Source organism: Trachemys scripta, chromosome 4 (assembly GCF_013100865.1).
Source record: "Trachemys scripta elegans isolate TJP31775 chromosome 4, CAS_Tse_1.0, whole genome shotgun sequence".
In the NCBI taxonomy this organism is placed as follows: domain Eukaryota; kingdom Metazoa; phylum Chordata; order Testudines; family Emydidae; genus Trachemys; species Trachemys scripta.
The window spans coordinates 53,500,725-53,519,746 of record NC_048301.1 but is presented as its reverse complement, the minus strand read 5'-3'; the positions used below and the strand labels follow the sequence as shown (position 1 = coordinate 53,519,746).

The following is a 19,022-nucleotide window of genomic DNA, read 5'->3' as shown; positions in this document are numbered from 1 at the left end:
CTGCATTGGTTTTAGAGTATTTATTATTTGCATTACTGTAGCACTGAGCAACCTTAGTCATGGACCAAGACCCCACTATGCCAGGTGTTGAACAAACACAGAATAAAGACCGCCTCTGCCCCAAAGAGCTTACAATCAGAGTATAAGACAAGAGACCCCAAATGGATATAGAGAGGTGGGGGAGTACAAGGAAACAATGAGACAATACTAGTCAGCGTTATAGGCACTGGCCTTTAACAAGTGGCCTTGTTGACAAGTTTTTTTTTTTTTTTTTCTCTAATGGGGATCATGACAAAGGAGAGTTTTTTGAAGGAGGAAAATTATAGACTCCTAGAAATATAGAGTTGGAAGAGACCTAGGAAGGGAACTTACTGAAACCCCTCTGTAGAGCACCAAATTTTCCTTAACTTTCTATAGAATTTTATTTAAAATGTCTTACATAATTATCCCTAAACTTGGAAGTATTCTAGCCTAATTGTAGTATCAAAGACAGATTAAAAAAGACTGTTGATTCTGTATCCTCTAAAAGCAGGACATAATCCCCCAGTACAAATTATATTGACCACTAAAATGATATGACCCTTCATTTTAGCCAAAAGGTTGAAAAGAAGCTTGCCTGTTGTACACCTTTCCAATTGCTTGTTAAGGAACAAACACGGCAGTTGTTGGTGAATAAACCAAATAACTCAACTTTTTCCCGTTTTCAATCAGGTCTGCGCAAGCACGATGTTTGTTTTTTAGTTACGGTGCGTCCAACACAACCTTATGGCACAAAGTTTGATCGAAGGAGACTTTTTGTTGAGCAAACTGGCCTGGTGTACGTCAGGGGATGTGAAATCCAGGGCATGTTGGATGATAAAGGACGTGTCATTGAAGAAGGTATGATGATGATTTTTAAACTATATATATCTATATAATCCTTTGGAACAAATAATCAACCAGTCTATTAGCTGGTATGAATTGGTCTTTGTTTTTTAGAACAAAATAGACCTATTTCTGAAAACATTAGAAATGGTATGGAAGTATGCCAATAAATCATACTTGTAAATATGAGCTTCAAAGTGAATTTGTCTTAATTCTGTTTCAAAAGAGATTATTTTTCTCCTAAAAAATGTTTCTTAATCTGCTTTCAACACTGTTTTCTTATTTTAATCTACTTTTGATTTGTGTTTCAAATATAAACAGGACCAGAACCCAAACCAAGACTTAAAGGAGACTCAAGAACATTTAGAGTATTTCTGGATCCTAACCAATATCAACAGGACATGACAAACACAATCCAAAATGGAGCAGAAGATGTCTATGAGACATTCAATATAATTATGAGGAGAAAGCCAAAAGAAAACAACTTTAAGGTAAAGCTACATTATAGCTGTTCTTAGGATAATAGTTTCTGAATGTGTTGAATTGGAAGAGTTGTTGAAATATATGTACTATATGTCATTGACTAAGATTGGTGGAAAAAAGCTGGCTAGAATTTATTTCCCTCAACTGTTTAACAACAGTGTTGGTGCTGGATTAAAGAGTTTTGGGTCCTGGTACACAATGGCAATTGGGACTGCCCCCTGAGGTTGGGGAGGGGAAATAAGGTCCAGTCCCCCAGAGTGGGAGGCTTCCAAGTGGGGTTGGATCCTGCCTCGGGGTATGGGAGTCCTGAGGGTGGGGTGGTTGGAGTACAGACCCACCCAACACTCACCCCAGAGCAGCTTCTGTCCTGCAGGGCTGGCCTGGCTCACCTCTCTGGCCTGTTGGCTCTTGCCAGAGTGTGCAGGTGGGGTCCTGCCTCCTTCCTGCCCCTGGGTTTTTGTGTGTGCAAGTGTTTTTGTTGCTCCCCCCGCCCCCTGGTGGTCGGGCTCCCTCTGAGATGGGGCGGTCTCTGCAGGTGCACTGAGTGCATGTTAATTTGGGTGTGGACAGTATGTTAAATACAAAGAAAATTTGTAAAGATGCATCTTAAAAATAATAAATGCTAGGAAACTTCAGCCAACCTCTGAAATGAACCTATACACAATTGAGAGGGTAATATTTACTGAAAGTCTGTTTATAAGTTTCAGACTACAAATATAAAGGTCACAAAAAATGGTGCAACTAGAAAACAGTACTGAGAAATAGAGCCCTGCGTGGATACACAATTTATATTTGGGATATAAAGCAGATATCCACAGAGCTGCAGGTCTCTAGTGACAACGAATGAGACCAGCTGTGCCACCCCCTGCCCTGCCCACTGGGATGGGCATCAGGCTCACCAGCAGGTGTCCCTGGTCATGCTAGTGTGTGCAAGCGTCTCGCACGCTCCCGGACAGGAGATGCACACTACTGTGGAAAGGAAGAGTGGGCTGGGCGCTGGCTTCTGCAAGCAGCGGCCCAACATGCTGCTGCTTTCACCGTGTTATATCCACGGATATAAATTGTGTATCTGCACAGGGCTCTAATGAGAAACCACTACACATCTTGTGAGATCATTCCCTTCTGCTTTGTATGCACTCTGTATTCTAATTTCCATTGCCTATCACTCTTTCAGAGTCTCATAAAGGTCTGTATTTTGCTTTGTATTCCATCCACAACTTGACTGAGTATAGCAATAATAAATAAATAATAAAAAAAAGTCAGCTCATTTAGTGGGATAAGCATGCAACTTTTCGCCTGAATGATGGGACCCACATAGGGAAATAAAATGACTGAAACCAAGTCACTGTGCTGTGGTGGGGATCAGGAGGGGCCACTACTTTCACATCAGCACAGGAATAGTCACCGTCACTCAAATAATTTCACTTGATTCACCATCGTCATGTTCTTTGTAGAATTATGAAGGGGAACTCCATATACTTTATAACACTCTGATATAGTCATCTTCAACGCACAGTCAACCTGTGGAACTCCTTTCACACAAGGCAGTCAACCTGTGGAACTCCTTGCCCCAGAGGATGTTGTGAAGGCTAAGGCTATAACAGGGTTCAAAAAAGAACTAGATAAGTTCATAGAGAATAGGTCCACCAATGGCTATTAGTGAGAATGGACAGGGATGGTGTCCTTAGCCTCTTTGCCAGAAGCTGGGAGGACAGGGGTGGATCACTTGATGATTACCTGTTGTGTTCATTCCTTCTGGGGCATCTGGCATTGGCCATTGTTGGAAGACAGGATACTGAGCTATATGGAACTTTGGTCTGACTCAGTATGGCTGTTCTTATGTGAGAATCCATGTGTCAAGAAAAGCTCAGGGCCTGCTTAGTTTTGGACAATCCGAGTATTTTTATGTTTGAAGCACAGTATTGATTTTTCCAGCTTGTTATACTGTAAGAGCTTCTTTGTCCTTCATTATGTCTCCAGTGCACATGTGCAGTGTTTTCTTTTGCTCTTTGCAGTCTTATCTATGTCATCTGTTGTTTTGCTTTGGACTTGAGGTAATGTTACATCACTTATCTGTTCAGATTTCTTATTATGTATCACTGCTTATTATCCCCACTTGTTATTTCTTCCACTTTATCCATGTTTTATTCAAGTTCTGAGATTTAGTATTGACTTCTTCCAAAAGCTTGAGGACCTTTTCCGGCCATTCTGTTGCCAAATAAGGATGTGCGTCTTAGGCTACTGTTGGGAAGAGGTCTTGTGGCTAAAAATGTGCAGGTTAGCCATCTTTGGCTAATCTACTCTCTGAAGTAGGGAGGTGATTCCCCTGCTTGTGTACAGATACTCCTGCTAGCACAAGTATAAATAGCAGTGTAGCTGTGCTACCATAGATAGCGGCAGCAGAGGCATAGCTGAGCCGTGCCCAGCACAAACCTATGATACAGCCCTTGATTTATCTCTTGTACAGATTCTCATTGTTCAGAGAATATTAGGATAATGCAAGAGAGAGGAAACTATTTTAAATCTTAATTTCTAGCCATTGTGCCATGAGCACAAAGTGCTGAAGGGAAACACATCTTAGTTCAGCTCTTTTCTACATAGTTTTTGTCGTTTTAAATAAAAGACCAAATTGAGGAAAGAATTCTCATGAGAGTGCATTTTGTAGGAGTTGACCTATAACTCAACATCTCAGCTGCTGCTGCTCCAGTTAAGAGTGAAGGTAGCTTCCTGTTATCAGTTGGATATTCAAACACCTTCAGATTTGAAAACAAACAAAAAACAAAACAAAACAGAACACTAAGTTACGGTTTTTATGTGCATTCCATGGCCAAAGTGCATGGTGCAAATATAAACCGAAGGGAAATTGCCATTGAATAGATATGGTAGGATTCTATTGGAAATATTTATGTCCATGCATTACAAAGTTGAATGAAATTCTAGTTTTCATAGGGGATTGTGGAATATGATCTGTGAAGCTGCTTAAGAAGGGAGGCAAAAAGATCCCGGTCTTTTTAATGTGATATGGAAGAGTGTATCTGAAATGAAACAATGGCTCGTGACTCTTTTTTTTTTTTTTTTTTTAAATATGCTTACAATTGCAAAGCAAAGCACTGAAAAGTCAGAAAATTATGAAATTAATGTTGTTTGCAGATGAATTTTTGGCATCATAGCAGCAGTTAATTCCTGGGTCTCTGCTGTGATGCAAATAAAGAAATAAAACCAAGTTAATTTTGAACTGTAATGGATACTTTAGTTTGGTTTGTGTTTGGCAAAGGATGGAAATGTAGTTTTTAGTTTTGTACAGGGTATTTACAACCAATGGACAGAACAAAAAAAAATCAACTGCACAAAGCCTTACTTGTTAGTTTTCCTTAATTTCACATTTATTCAATTAAGCCAAAACAAATAATTAGCTGTTCATAAATTGGAGTACAGATTATCCATATCTATTGTATATCTTCTCACCAACTTCAGCCAGTTAACAGAAAGCAAGGTATTACTCTAGAATGATTAATGTTAATAATGTGTCAGGCAGATAGAAGACAGCCTGATTTTTATGCTGAGCCTGCAGGGGGGAGAGCAGCCAAAAAAACCTGTTCAGTGTAGTAAATTAAGCAAATATGACAGCAGCAGAAGTGCGAACATAATCGGATTGCTAGATATGATAGTCAGCACTTCTCTGTGATAGGTCAGCAGTGTTATCTTATATGGGTTATCTTACCAAGTTTCCATGTCTGTGCATTCATCAAAGTAATATTTAACGTTAGGGACATATTTCTATACTTTCCACCCAAAGACTGAATATAACCATTTAGAAGGATAATCTAGGATATCCCTGTGTTGTAATTAGTTGTGCTGCTTCTGAGAAATAAGATCTCACTAAGTTCAAAATTATGCAAAACCACACAATCTATTCCCTTCTTTCCCCCTCACTAAGCATCATCATCCTCTAGATGTGACATTTGTTATCTGTTTTTGACTCGTGTCAAAAGAAGTTTGAGGAAGCATCGAGGGCATCATGTACTGGCATCTCTGTGAAGTCATGAATATAAACTAGTCCTTAACTTTACAAGCTCTTTCGATTTGCCTTTTGAGTTGCTTGTTCTCCTGATATCGTGGGCTATTAAAGTTGAGGGAATTAAAATAAGTATTATAAATTGACCTACTCCTAATATGTATTTAAATTGCTTTATCAGCCAGGAAACCTGTCATTTATACCCAGAATGAAATTCCAGATGTTTCCTGCTGATTTGTGCTTCTCAGTTGGCTTAAACCTGTGAGTGCTTGTACTGTGTGTATTGTATGCACTCAGATGATGCTTAGGAGGGCAGACAGCTTTAAACAGCTCATTTTGCTTTTTGAGCTAAGGACTGGTTTTAGAATAATAACTCTTCAGGGACACTAGTACTAGACTACGTGAGTTCTGAAAAACGAATCATTCTGAGGGATCTACAGCTCCAAAACGTACAGTATCTGAACAGTGCTCAAGCACAAAATTACGTAGTACCTCAGGTTAATGAAACGTTGAATAGGAAGTTCAGTAGTTTCTAAATGGAACAGTTGTTATAAAAATGTTATCACATCCTTGTGTTCCCAATTTATTCCTGGTCTGTAACTTGTATCTCAAAATAATTTTGTGTATTTTTTGTTTGTTTGTTTCTTTCCATGTTTTTCTGCTTCTGACACCTTCCCCATCCATAAGGATTCTGGAATAAGAACTTCCTGGAAATTTTGATGATTGTTTGAGGCAGAATAAAATACAGCATGCCCATCTGTAGCTACAGTATATTTGCTTTGCAGCATTGAGAAAAGAAAAGTGCCATTATTAGTAAATTCAGCATATAATGGTCAAACACACCGGATACAGAGTTACAGCATCGAAGTGCCACTTTTAAAAAATCACACTTCTGACAGCTCTGGCACTTCAGTGATGATGATGATGATTGGTGGCACTGTACAGTCACCATTGTGAACCAAATAATCTATAGTTTCATTTGGGTTAAATTAGTGCTCACTAATGGGATAGTTCAGTATTTAGACTGTTCTGCTTGAATACTGACATTTTATTGAACAGGCTATTTAATGACAACATCAGCAGAAAATATAGCAACTGATTCAATCTAACCAAACACTTGTCAGTGGAAAATAACTTTTTTTTTTTTTTTTTTTTTTTCTCGGAAACACACTGGGATGCTGGGGTACTTCAGAGAGTTAATCTTCAGTTTGTTACGTTGTGATGATAAAAGATGTCACTTTTACTGATTCATCTTCTGTTTTGTCACTCACAGGCTGTTCTGGAGACTATTAGGAATCTGATGAACACAGACTGTGTGGTTCCTGATTGGTTGCATGACATCATCCTTGGATATGGAGACCCAAGCAGCGCTCATTATTCAAAAATGCCAAATCAGATTGCTTCTCTGGATTTTAATGACACCTTCCTCTCCATTGATCATTTAAAAGCCAGTTTTCCTGGATATAACATAAAAGTAACTGTTGACAATCCAGCTCTACAGAAACCCCCTTTCAGGTGATCTAAGAATCTCAGATGTACTTGGTCTCAGACAGTCTGATCAGATAATTCTCCAATTAAACCATGGTATAAATTTAAGTCATTTCAGTTTTATTCCTAAAAAGTACCATAGTGAAGCTGGTACCGGAAAAGTAAGTCAGTTTAGTTCAATGGCTCAAGTATGTTCTTTTGCCTGAGAAAATAGCTCATAAGAGCTGCTGTTGAAATTGATTATTAATATGTAATATTGCAGTGGCATCCAAAGGTCAAAATTAGGATCAGGATGTCATTGTGCCACACCCTATATGAATGCGTATGAAAACATTGTCCCTGACCCAAACAATTGACAGTCTGTAGGGGAAAGTGATATATGAAGGGTGGGGTTACAATCAGTGTGTGTGTGTGTGTGTGTGTCACACGCGCACACACACACGTACATACACACACACACACAGATTGTATATTGTGTGTGTGTGTGTGTGTGTATATATGTGTGTGTGTATATACATTTTACATTTGACATCTTTTCTATCATAAATATAAAAAGTGTCAACTCCTTCCCATCTGTCAGTCTAGCTATCATTTAATTAGATATGTGTTTTGGCAGACATGAGTCTTGAAGGATGTGAAGTGGGGGGAGAAAGACAGTACCTTATGGATATGTAGTGGGCAATGTAGAATAAGGCACCCAGACTACTTATAATTTATTTGTATTGTGATTGTGGCTGGGAGCCTCAGTCAAGGATCCAGGACCCCATTGTGCTAGGCACTGTACACACACAAAATGATAATTCCTGGCTTGAAAACCTTACAATCTAAGTATAAGGTGATGGAATAAGTTGGGGAGAAAGGGAGGTGCAATATAATAATGGGACAATATATGTGTGAGAAACTATATACAACCAGTGGGTGAGGTGCAAGATGATATGTTCTAACACAGTGATTCTCAAACTTTTGTACTGGTGACCCCTTTCACATAGCTCGCCTCTGAGTGCGACCCCGCCCCCCCCATACATTAAAAACACTTTTTTATATATTTAACACCATTATAAATGTTGGAGGCAAAGCGGGGTTTGGGGTGGAGGCTGACAGTTCACGACCCACCCACATAATAACCTTACGATCCCCTGAGGGCCCGACCCCTAGTTTGAGAACCTCTGTTCTAACATCTAGAAATTGCATTCTGTAGTTTTATTCCAATAAATCTCAAAATGCCATGTAACCTTTATTTTTAATTTCTCCTGGGAAATGAATAGTAAGGATTTCCTGTCTTTAGCCGAATATAAGTCATTAAAGTCTTTCAAAATGCCTCTTCATCTGTAACATCTGATGATAGATGTGTAGTCCCTACACAAAGAGAAGATGTGAGCACTTATTGCCTATCACAGATTTTTCCTTTGATTTACACAGCCCTTGCCACAAAAAGAAGCCCTCCATCTTAATTTATAGCCCCATTACATTGTAAAGATATTTCTTACTAATATGCTGTACCATGAAGATGTGTCTGTCACAATATAATATTAAATGGAATTGGAGGATGCAGGAGCTCTTTGTGCTAGTGTCATAAAAATAATGTAGGCAATCTGCAAAGGAAACACTACTACAAGGAGTGAGGTATCACCAATGTTTACAGAAGAGTCCATTGCTTCTGTCTGTAGAGTGTCTATTATTTTCTATCATATATTTATATTTATGTTGACCCCCACCTACATCTCTGCTCCCCCACTCCCTCTGTGCTATTCCATACGATCTCACCTTACTGTTTGTTCATATTATCTTTTTCCAATTCTCTATCTTCTACCCCATGTCTTATGACTAGAACACTTTCCCTGTCCTCATTTGCCAAGTACACGTTCTCTCCACCTCTATATTACTCCTTAAAACTAACCTCTTCAACCAAATCCTTTTGTGCCTCATCAGTAATCCCACATTTTCTCTCTCCTGGATTGTTGTCCTATTGTCTTGTCTTGAGTAGAGCTGGCCGAAACTCGGGTTTTGGTTCAGGAGAAGTTTTGGTATTTCCAGATTTGTTTTTGGTTCAAATTTGGAACCAAAGCAAAATTACCAAAATTCCTTGGCAAACCAGAGATCCCTGAAAAATTGGTTTTGGAAACACCAAAATACTGTGTTCCTGAGACCAAGTGTATGAAATTGTCATTCGTGTCAATTTCCTGATTGCTACTTCCTGAATAGTAGCCATGAAATTGAAAAGAATGTCATTTTCATTCTGCTGGGACTTTCAGGGCTGCTAGGCTCCCTGCTTGAACCAGAGATTGCAGAGTCCCTGCTGTGGAGCTAGGAGCCTAGAAGTTTTAGGATTGGCTCCCAGGGTCTGGGGCCATGTGCACTGCCCTGTGTTGAGTATCCCAGGGCTTTCGGACTTCTGGGACAGCTGGCTGCACAGGTTGTCCTACTCCCAAGTGAGAAATAGACTTGGTGAAACATTTTACTCCAATGAATCAGTATTTTCCAGCCTGTTCTAGTCTTGAGTTTTGTCTTACGATTGTAAGATCTTTGGGAAATGGAATAGCTTATTTATGTATATAGAGTGCCATGTCATTTGATGGTGCTCTAAAAATGTATATGAAAGAGTATCTGACCTACTTGTGAAGGAAATGAAGTTGAAACTTTACAAATATGTTTTACAGGATAACTTTCCCACTAAGGGGAGGAAAAGGGAAGAAACGGAAAGAAGAGGATGAGAATGAAGAAAAGACTGAAGAAGCTAAAACATTAATTGTGGAACCTCATGTTATTCCCAACAGGGGACCATATCCATACAATCAACCCAAACGGTAATATTGTTATAACTTTGTGCCTGTGCAAATACATAAGTAACAATCCAGTGTCTGGGAGACCAACATTTTATTGTAGGTTGCAAATGAATTTCCACATTGGTTTGGTTACACAATCTGGAATAATTTCTGCTTATACAACAATCAGAGGATATTTATTCTATATTTATTTATGTATTTATTTATTTCAGTGGGTAGTAGAAGTGAGCTAGACTGAATTAAGGCCGCTTTAATTGTGAATGAATGTCCAAAGGAGTTTAATGCATTTTAGCTAATCCACTTTAAATTCAGACCTTTAGTTAATTTGGATTTTTTTTTGAGTGTCCCACGTAGACAGTCCCTTAAAAACACCTTTTTTATATTTTCTGCATTTATTGAACCTATTTTTGTTCGTTACAGCAATACTATTCAATTTACTCATACTCAGATTGAGGCTATACGTGCAGGAATGCAACCTGGGCTGACTATGGTAAGGACAATAATAATAAAGAGTTATTACTGTATTTCTTGTTGAAAATTATGCTATTTAAGTTTAGGAGAGGTTCTCTGAAGTTCGGGTAACTTGCATTTTCTATGTCTACTATGATTGTGTTTTGTGTTTTCTTCCTACCAGCAGAAAAAGAAAAGGAAACACCCAATAACATCCTCTCCCTTAAACAAAAAGCAAACAAACAAAGAAAACCTCTGACTAGAATTCTGTCCTGTGTTCCAGTGGTTGGGGATTCTTTCTGGATCACTGAATTGACATGCATGTGTGTGTTTGCTGGGGGAGGGAGATTACTAATTTTAGAGTACAGTGATTCTGAGCTAAATTTGTGACTGTTTTGGTTGTATTTACAGTAATTGCAATATCTTGGGCCTGATGCAGTACCCATTGCATGCAGTGAAAGCCTTTCTGTTGACTTCAGTGAGCTTCAATCTGGCCCCTCAGGAGAATTTCAGTTCCTCACTTCCAAAACTGAGGACATAATCTATAGTATTGAACTTGATTTTGCTTGAATGTAGTCATGACCAGTGCAGGGGTCACAGTTCTTAAGTAAATTTTCTGCTCATAAGTGTCTTTTTCGCCAGCCAGCTGTTGTCTTTCCTTAAATTAACTACTCCGAATACCTCACTGACTCTTCTTTCTCCACACCACTGTTCAACAAGGAGATTGAGTGTCTAGGCACTCAATGCTGCTTTTTGAAATTAGGCCTCATGCTATCTTTGCTTTCCTCTCCATCTCTTCTTATGTAGCACACAAACACAGAGGAAGGAAAGAAAATGAAACTTTACTTATTAGTTACTGTTCTTCGAGTGCTTGCTCTTGTCGATTCCATTCTAGGTGTGTGCACGGTCGTCAGAGTTTTTTGTCTTAGCGGTATCCGTAGGGTCGGCAGTGACGCCCCCTTGAGAGCCACATTCAAATGTCAGTTTATTAGGCGCCGTCATCCATATGCCCTTTCAGTCCCTTCTTATCACCTGTGGTGGTTAGTCGGAGCGCTTTTCCTTGCATAGCCACGGGCTAGCGGTTTTTTGTCTTTCCTGACTTCGAGCCTTAAGGCCTTGTAAATAGTTTGTTTATAGTAGTTAGTTTTAAGTACTTGTTAAGTGTAGTTAGAAGTTAGAGTCCCAGGTGAGGCATGTCCCAGTTTCCTGGGTTTAAGCCCTACATGGACTGTAACAGGCCTATGCCTATAAGTGTCCCCCATAGCAGCTGCCTCAAGTGCTTGTGGGAAATCGCACATGAGAAATAAGTGCTGTATTTGTAAAAACTTTCGGCCCCGCACACAGAAAGAGCGGGCTCTTCGTTTACAGGCTCTCCTCATGGAGTCCGCCCTTCGTCCGGCTTCCGTGCTGTCCCACCAGGACTTGCCAAGTACCATTCCACGTCGCCAGTGCCCAAAAAGAAGATGAGAAAGCATGGCTCCCCGGCACCAAGCAAGAAGGGCCATGGGTCATCAGGTAAGGAACACACTTTGGGCCACTCAGGAGCCACTCGTTCGTGCTTCCCCAGTCGGGGCCCTTAGCCCCCTTAAAAGGTCCACCACCGACTCCCGGGAGTGGCATGGGACCTAAACCCCTGACGTCACCAACACCTTCACAAGTTGTCCCGGTGCTAAGAGAGCAGAGGCCTCCGCCTGTGCTGTTAACGCAGCAGGTGCCGCAGGTATCCGCAAAGGCTCACCACAAGGGCAAGCCAGCCACTAAGACATCTCAAGGCAGTGGAGCACCAGCGATCCCCTGAGACAAAGCAGCGCCGCAGATCACCGGAGTCACAGCCCAAATCCTCTGGGGCTTGTCCTGGGTCACTGCGATTGCGGTCCCCGCCGTATCAACATGGATCGCCTAGAGGGGAACACTGTTCTCCGTACTACTGGCACCGTTTGCCCTCCCACTGGTCATCCTCTCGGCACAGGTCCTGGTCGCTTACCCCGTGGGTGTGCTCTCCATCATGTCTCCGGTCCCCTTGATACCGGCACTGATCCCCTTGTTACCTGGGGTTGTCAGAATCCCCAACAGGGGCAACTTAACTATTTCACTCCTGGCTGTGTAAGGAATAAATCAACAGGAACTCAGCAATTCTGTCTGATGAAAGAGTACTGCAAGTAAGCATGCTCTTGTCTGACACTGCAGTTTATTAGATTTAAGCACACGCAGACATAAGCAATAGGTTTAAAATATCCCAGATATTTGCCCATATTCTGAGATGGTATTGAGTAATCAATGACAGGTCAGGGCTGGCCAAACACCTCCCTGTTGGGGAGTGAAGATGTCAGGAAAAGGTCTCTCCCAAGATGAGTCCCAAGGACTGCTCCCAAACACGCTTTATTATCTAAACTTTTTATAACTAACTTCTACAAAACACATAGGTCATAATGACCCCTACCAAATCATCACTTGTCTTAACTTTCAATAAACTTTTACTATCAGAGGCATCTAGACTCAAGGCTGTCCAGCCACGCATTTTCTTTCACTCTATTTACCTTTTCTTCCCCTACTGCCATACTGATTAGCAAAACTGCCAGTAGTTATGACCTTGTTTCTGAAATCCTGTCTCCAAATTAACCTTTAACTATGTGGTGTTCTATTTCATTAATTCATAGTGGCTGAGTGCACATAATATGGTTGCAATTAGCTTGATCATATTTTGGGGTATATATACCCCTCAAATCCAGGGCAACAGCCTCACTCTGGGCACTGGTCTCCAACAGCGACAGTCAGCAGGCAGACTCAGGCATCGACTGCCCCGCTGTGGTCACCAGAAGGGGATTCCTCCAGCACAGAAGGGCAGTTCAGACCCTCGCCGAGACTCTACCGGCGCGAATGGGCACCTGAGGCCGCATCAACATCAACGGCACCGCCTTGGCAGCACGGCCAGTGGCCAGCACAATGGCCTTATTGGAGTGCGTGGGGAGTGCCGGTTATGGCAATGCCCCATTCGCATTGTTCATCTGCGCCACCTTGGTGCAACAGCTGGTGGCACCAGTGGCACCAGGCTTGGTGCATGAGGCGCGCTCATAGGTCAAGGTAGAGGAGACTACATCCATCTTTAAGCTTCCCTCCCCCATGGGGGAAGATGCCCCAGGGCCTCTCCCGGTAGTACAGTCATCATCTTCGTCCCCAGACAAGACGGTTGTGGGGCCCTTGAGAGGCTAGCCTGCCGGACGATTTTAAAGAACGTCAGGCCCTACTTTGACAGGTGGCCAAGAACTTGGGCCTGGAGGTGGAGGAAATGGCCGAGCAGGCAAACACCTTGTTTAATGTCCTGTCAGCTTACCCCAGTCTGTGTTGCACTACCACACGGTGTCCTCAAAATTGCCAAGGCCCTCTGGCAAACTCCTTCATCCATCCCTCCCACCTCTAAAAGGGCCGAAAAGAAATACTTTGTCCCTACCAAAGGGTTTGAGTACTTTTACACCCACCCTCCCCCAGGCTCGCTGGTGGTCTCTGCAGCCAGTGAAAAAGATAAACAAGGGCATACCAGCTCGACTTCCAAAAATAAAGTGGCCAAATGATTGGACCTGTTCGGGAGGAAAATTTATTCAACTGCCAGCATACAATCCCAGGTGGCGAGCCATGAGGCACTCCTAGGGAGATACAATTTCAGTTTATGGGACTCCCTCCATAAGTTCAAGGAGTCCCTCCCGCATCGTTTGGCCCAGTATGCGAGGTTGAATGGGTTAAAAGACACTGATGCCACCTTTCACTCACTGGGCATGTGTACGCTGCAGTCTGCAAGAAAGCAGTTTGGCCGCCAAGACCTTGGCAGCCTCGTCCAGGGTCTGCAAGGAGAAGGGACAGGGATGTTTCAATCACCGCTGCCCTTCCTCCTACCGTTCACTTGCGCAGCCTGGCCTGGCAAAGCAGCTGGGGGCCAGAAGCACTTGTTTTGAAGGTGTGGTTAAGAGCAATGCCCCAGTCACCTCCCAGGATCCAGCCCATTCTTTCCTCAACCCATCTTCATTCCTTTCCATTTGGCCTGCTCGCTGGTCACTGCTGGGTGCTGGAGATAGTGTCTCAAGGCTACACCCTACAGTTTTTGGCTGCCCTCCCTCCCTCACCCCACTCTCTTTCCTGTCCCTCTTCAGGGATCTTTCTCACAAGCAAGTCCTCATTCAGGAGGTTGAGAACCTCCTGCACATGGTGGCAGTGGAGGAGGTCCCTTGGGACGTGACCAGAAAGGGATTCTACTCCTGTTATTTCCTAATCCCAAAAGCAAAAGAGGGCCTAAGACCCATTCTGGACCTGTAATGCCTGAACAAGTCTCTCAGGAAGTTGAGTTTTTGCATGGTCTCCCTGGCCTCCATCATCCACTCCTTGGATCTGGGAGACTGGTACACCGCCCTCGACTTGAAGGACGCTTATTTCCATATTTCCATGTTCCAAGGTCACAGACGTTTCCTCCATTTCATAGTGGGCCTGCCAGGCTTTCTTGCCTCACCTGAAAGACAAGGTGGTGCAGGTCCTCATGGACAAAACTGCTACAATGTATTCCATCAACAGGCAGGGTGGAGCGACGTCGTCGGTCCTTTGCCAAGAAGCTCTCCGCCTTTTGGATTTCTGTGTGTGGCATGCCATTCATCTGGTAGCCGTGCACCTACCCGGGACCAGGAATGTGTTAGCAGATCACCTCAGCAGGACCTTCTCGTCTTGCCACAAATGGTCGCTTCATCTGGAGGCGGTCAGTATGATCTTCCAAAAGCGGGGAACTCCCCAGGTGGACTTGTTCACGTCCCGTCAGAACAAGAAATGCCAAGTGTTCTGTTCACTCTGGGGGATGGACAGGGGTTCCTTATCAGATGCTTTCTTGCTCCCATGGTTGGGGTCCCGATGTACGCCTTCCTGCTAGTGCTGTTTTTCCACAGAGTCCTCATGAAAATCAAACAGGACAGGGCAAAGATTTTCATGATAGCTCCCGAGTGGCCTTGCCAACACTGGTTTGGCACGCTCCTGGACCTTTTGGTAGCTGCCCCGCTGCGGCTACCTCTCTGGCTGGACCTGCTGTCCCAAGACCATGTCAGTCTTCTGCATCTGAACTTCCACCAGAGCAACTTACCTGGCCAAGTGGAAAAGGTTCACGTGCTGGGCTTCAGAACGACATATCTGGGCTGAGCAGTCCTCGCTGCAGGTGATCCTGGATTATGTTCTTCACCTCAAACTTCAGGGCTTGTCCCTGTCATCGATCAGGGTCCACCTCTCTGTTATTTCGACTTTCCATCCTTCATTCCAAGGCAGGTCGGTCTTTGCTCACATCATGACAGTCCAGTTCTTGAAAGATCTGAAGCGTCTCTATCCTCGCGTCCGGGACCATGTCCCTCCCTTGGATTTGAATCTCGTACTGTCGAGGCTCATGGGGCCTCCCTTCGAACCTCTGGCTTCCTGCTCTCTTCGCCTTCTCTCCTGGAAGTTTTCATTCCTGGTTGTGGTTACGTCTGCCCGCAGTGTGTCTGAGATCAGGGCACCTACTTCAGAACTGCCCTATACAGTATTCTACAAAGATAAGGTCCAGTTGTGGCGACACCTGGCGTTCCTGTCTAATGTAGTTTCTCAGTTTCATACTGACCAGGACATATACTTACTGGCGGTCTTCCCAAAGCTCCATAAATCCGAAGTGGAACACAACTTGCATTCCTTGGACGTCCGGAGGGCACTGGCCTTCTATATCAACAGGACAAAGCCGTTTCGCAAGTCAATGCAGCTATTGTTGCGGTGGCAGATAGGATGAAAGGTTGCTCAGTGTCTGCTCAAAGGATTTCATCCTGGATCGCAGCCTGCATCCAGTACTTCTATGAACAGGCGAAAGTGCCTCCACCGACGATAGTCAAGATGCACTCAACTAGAGCGCGAGCCTCATCAGCGGTCTTCTTGGCTCAGGTTCCAATCCAAGAGATCTGGAGAGTTGCTAGCTGGTCGTCTGTCTAAACGTTTACATTCCATTATGCACTTACCCAGCAGGCCCAGGACGATGCTGGCTTTGGCAGAGCAGAGCTGCAAGACTGTGAACTCCAAGCCCATCTCCATTGACACTGCTTGTGAGTCACCTAGAATGGAATTGACATGAGGTAGTACTCGAAGAAATACTGGTTACCTATCTTTTCGTAACTGTTGTTCTTTGAGACGTGTTGCTCATATCCATTCCATTCTAGGTGTGTGAACGTACGCGGTCGTCTGAGATTTTTGCATTAGCAGTATTCGTAGGGTCAGCAGTGGTGCCCCCTCAAGTGCCGCACTGATGCATCAGTATATCAGGTGCCGCCGGCCCTACTGACGGATGAGCGCAGCACTCAAGGGGGCGCCACTGCTGACCCTATGGATACCTCTAAGGCAAAAATCTCCGACAACTGCATATGTGGGCGCACACACACCTAGAATGGAATGGACAGGAGCAACACATCTCAAAGAACAACCGTTATGAAAAGGTAGGCAACCGTTTTTTCTTTGAGTGATGGTCCCTATGTGTATTCCATATATGAGTACACATGCCCACCATGTGCCTTCCTCTGTGTATAGAGTGAGTCAGCCACTGGAACTGGTATATCATAAAACCTATAACCCTCTTGGCAGCATACCTAACAGGTGCAGAACTCCCTAGCAAGACAAGCTCAACAGACCATTTTTCCACACACCATGAATGGGAGATACATGGTTCTGTTCTGAATGGCATCTTCACTCAGTGGGGAACACCATCTTGGGATCTCTTTGCATCCCTGGAGAACAAGAAACTACCTCTGTACTTCTCCAGAGCAGCTCTGGGCCACAGCTTGAAGGGTGATTGATGCCCTGCTACTATCCTGGATGGACTATCTCAGATATGCCTTCCCTCCCATTCCACTAATACCACAAGTCCTGCAAAAGATCCATCATGACATGGCTCGGGTCATCTTCATCGCACTCAACTGGCTGAAACAGTTTTGTTCTTTGGCCGCCAGAGAAATTTCAACCAATTCACATCTGATCATTTTCAGATCTGCTGACACAATACAATGATACAATCCAGCATACCAACCCAGGACCTTTTTAGCTTAAGGCCTGGTATTTGGATGGGCATCTGACATAGAGTGCTCATGTTCAGTGCTGGTTCAGTCCAGTCTCAACCAAAGCAGGCAAGAGTCTACTGGGAAATGTTGTCTGGCCAAATGGAAATGTTTCTCCTTTTGGTCAAGTCAATGCCGGTTAGTTCCATAGTCTAGAATACAAGGAATCCCAGTAGACTATCTACCTACCTATAAGACATTGAGCCTTTGTCAGTTCCTGGTGTGTCCATCTTTCATCCTCTAATCGAGGCCCATACTGTCTTTACCCATCCTACGATGACTTGATTCCCGAAGGCACTTGTTAGAACTTCCCCACTAGAGGTGAAACCAACACCACAGTGGGATCTGTCTTGTCCTTTCAGTTCTCACCAAAGCTCCCTTCGAACCATTAGTCACATGTTCTATGTCCTATCTCTCAATGAAAGTGGCCTTCACCATCACATCAGCCAAGATGGTAAGTGAGCTGGGAGCACTCATGGCAGATCTGCCGTGAATCATCATTCATAAAGAACAGGTCTCTCTTCTCCTCCACCCAAAATTCATCCCTAAAGTAATTTCAGAGTTTCACATGAATCAAACCATCTACTTATTGCTATTTTTTCCAAAACCTATAATTGGAAGTTCTTCGATGTATGTGTGGTCCCTGTCTGTAGTCCATTACCTGAGGATCATAATCAGATTCATTGTAAGAAAAGGAACTGGAGATGCACCAGTCATACTGCCCTTTATACTCTTGGTTTGGAGCATGAGGAGATCAACTGTGCACATGCAGACCAGTGGATACTACTAAAAATCTCTGGACTCGGGTGCATGGTGCCCTTGTGTGGCATACAGATAGGGACCATACATCTTGAAGAATCTCCAGATACAGTTAAGTTCATTTTCATGGACTGATTTTGCAGTCTTTACTCACGTAAGTAGGCCCACTGAAATCAGTGGAGCTACTCACCCAAGTAAAGGCTGTAGGATTGGTTAACAACTTAGTTTGCCGTAAGACAAATGACGACCCTGTGAATGATGATAAATAAATGGCTTATAGTTAGACTATATCTGCAGTTCCTGAGGGATTCTTTTAAAATGAAAAAAGACATTTTCCATGTCAGATAGTTTTTGGGCAACAGTAAAATTCACTAGTGATAAGTGATTAAAAATAGCTTAGTTAATAATGACTTTTTCTGGAACAAGCCCATTGATTTGAACTGCTGGCTTTTTAATAATTATAGCGTTTGGCTAAGAATACACACATTTGTGTATGGGAGTCTCCTTTCATACCAGTATTCCCTACTTGTCAGCTGGAAAGATGACTAGTAAATTAAAATCTTTATTGCCATTTTGTAATATATAATCAACACATAAAATACATGGGGGGGGGGAAACTCTAGGTGATGTAGCTCTTTGTTTCAATCTTGTTTTTTTAAATCTAGTATTATGCGCTGTTAATTAATATAATTTAATCTTTGATGAATCAGTAAGAATAACTTTTCCAATATAAGCACAATGTATTATGAAGTACCATCTGCATATTTTTATTTGAAGGCTTTTAGGGATATATTGAAGTAGCTAATAGTGTTTAGTTCCAGCAGTCCATAAGGAAAAAAATAACTACTGAGAGAAATCGTGTGAAGTTTTGGCTATATTTTGCTTATCACTTATTTTCAGTTTAAAAATATCTTCTCTGATTTCAGAGAGCATTCTCTTAGACATAATGGGAAAAATGACACTTAAAATGAGCATTTCTTAAATAACAAGCCTCTTGCAATTTTTACTTGCTTGAGCCCACAAGATCTTTTTTTGGTTTTTTGGGGGGTTTTTTTGGCAGCTGTTTGAGCCTGTCTCTTTCCAATTTGTTTT

At 42.8% G+C, this 19,022-nt stretch overlaps 1 protein-coding gene across 1 annotated transcript in view; it reads left to right on the top strand.

The window, feature by feature from the left end:
• The window catches only part of AQR (aquarius intron-binding spliceosomal factor), a 102,133-nt gene that overhangs the window by 46,726 nt on the left and 36,385 nt on the right, over positions 1–19,022 (top strand). Inside the window, exons 18-22 of the mRNA XM_034768924.1 lie at positions 712–879; positions 1,186–1,355; positions 6,636–6,877; positions 9,508–9,654; positions 10,054–10,123. Of these exons, the coding sequence (XP_034624815.1) occupies positions 712–879; positions 1,186–1,355; positions 6,636–6,877; positions 9,508–9,654; positions 10,054–10,123 (797 nt within the window). The remainder of the gene's footprint in view (positions 1–711; positions 880–1,185; positions 1,356–6,635; positions 6,878–9,507; positions 9,655–10,053; positions 10,124–19,022) is intronic.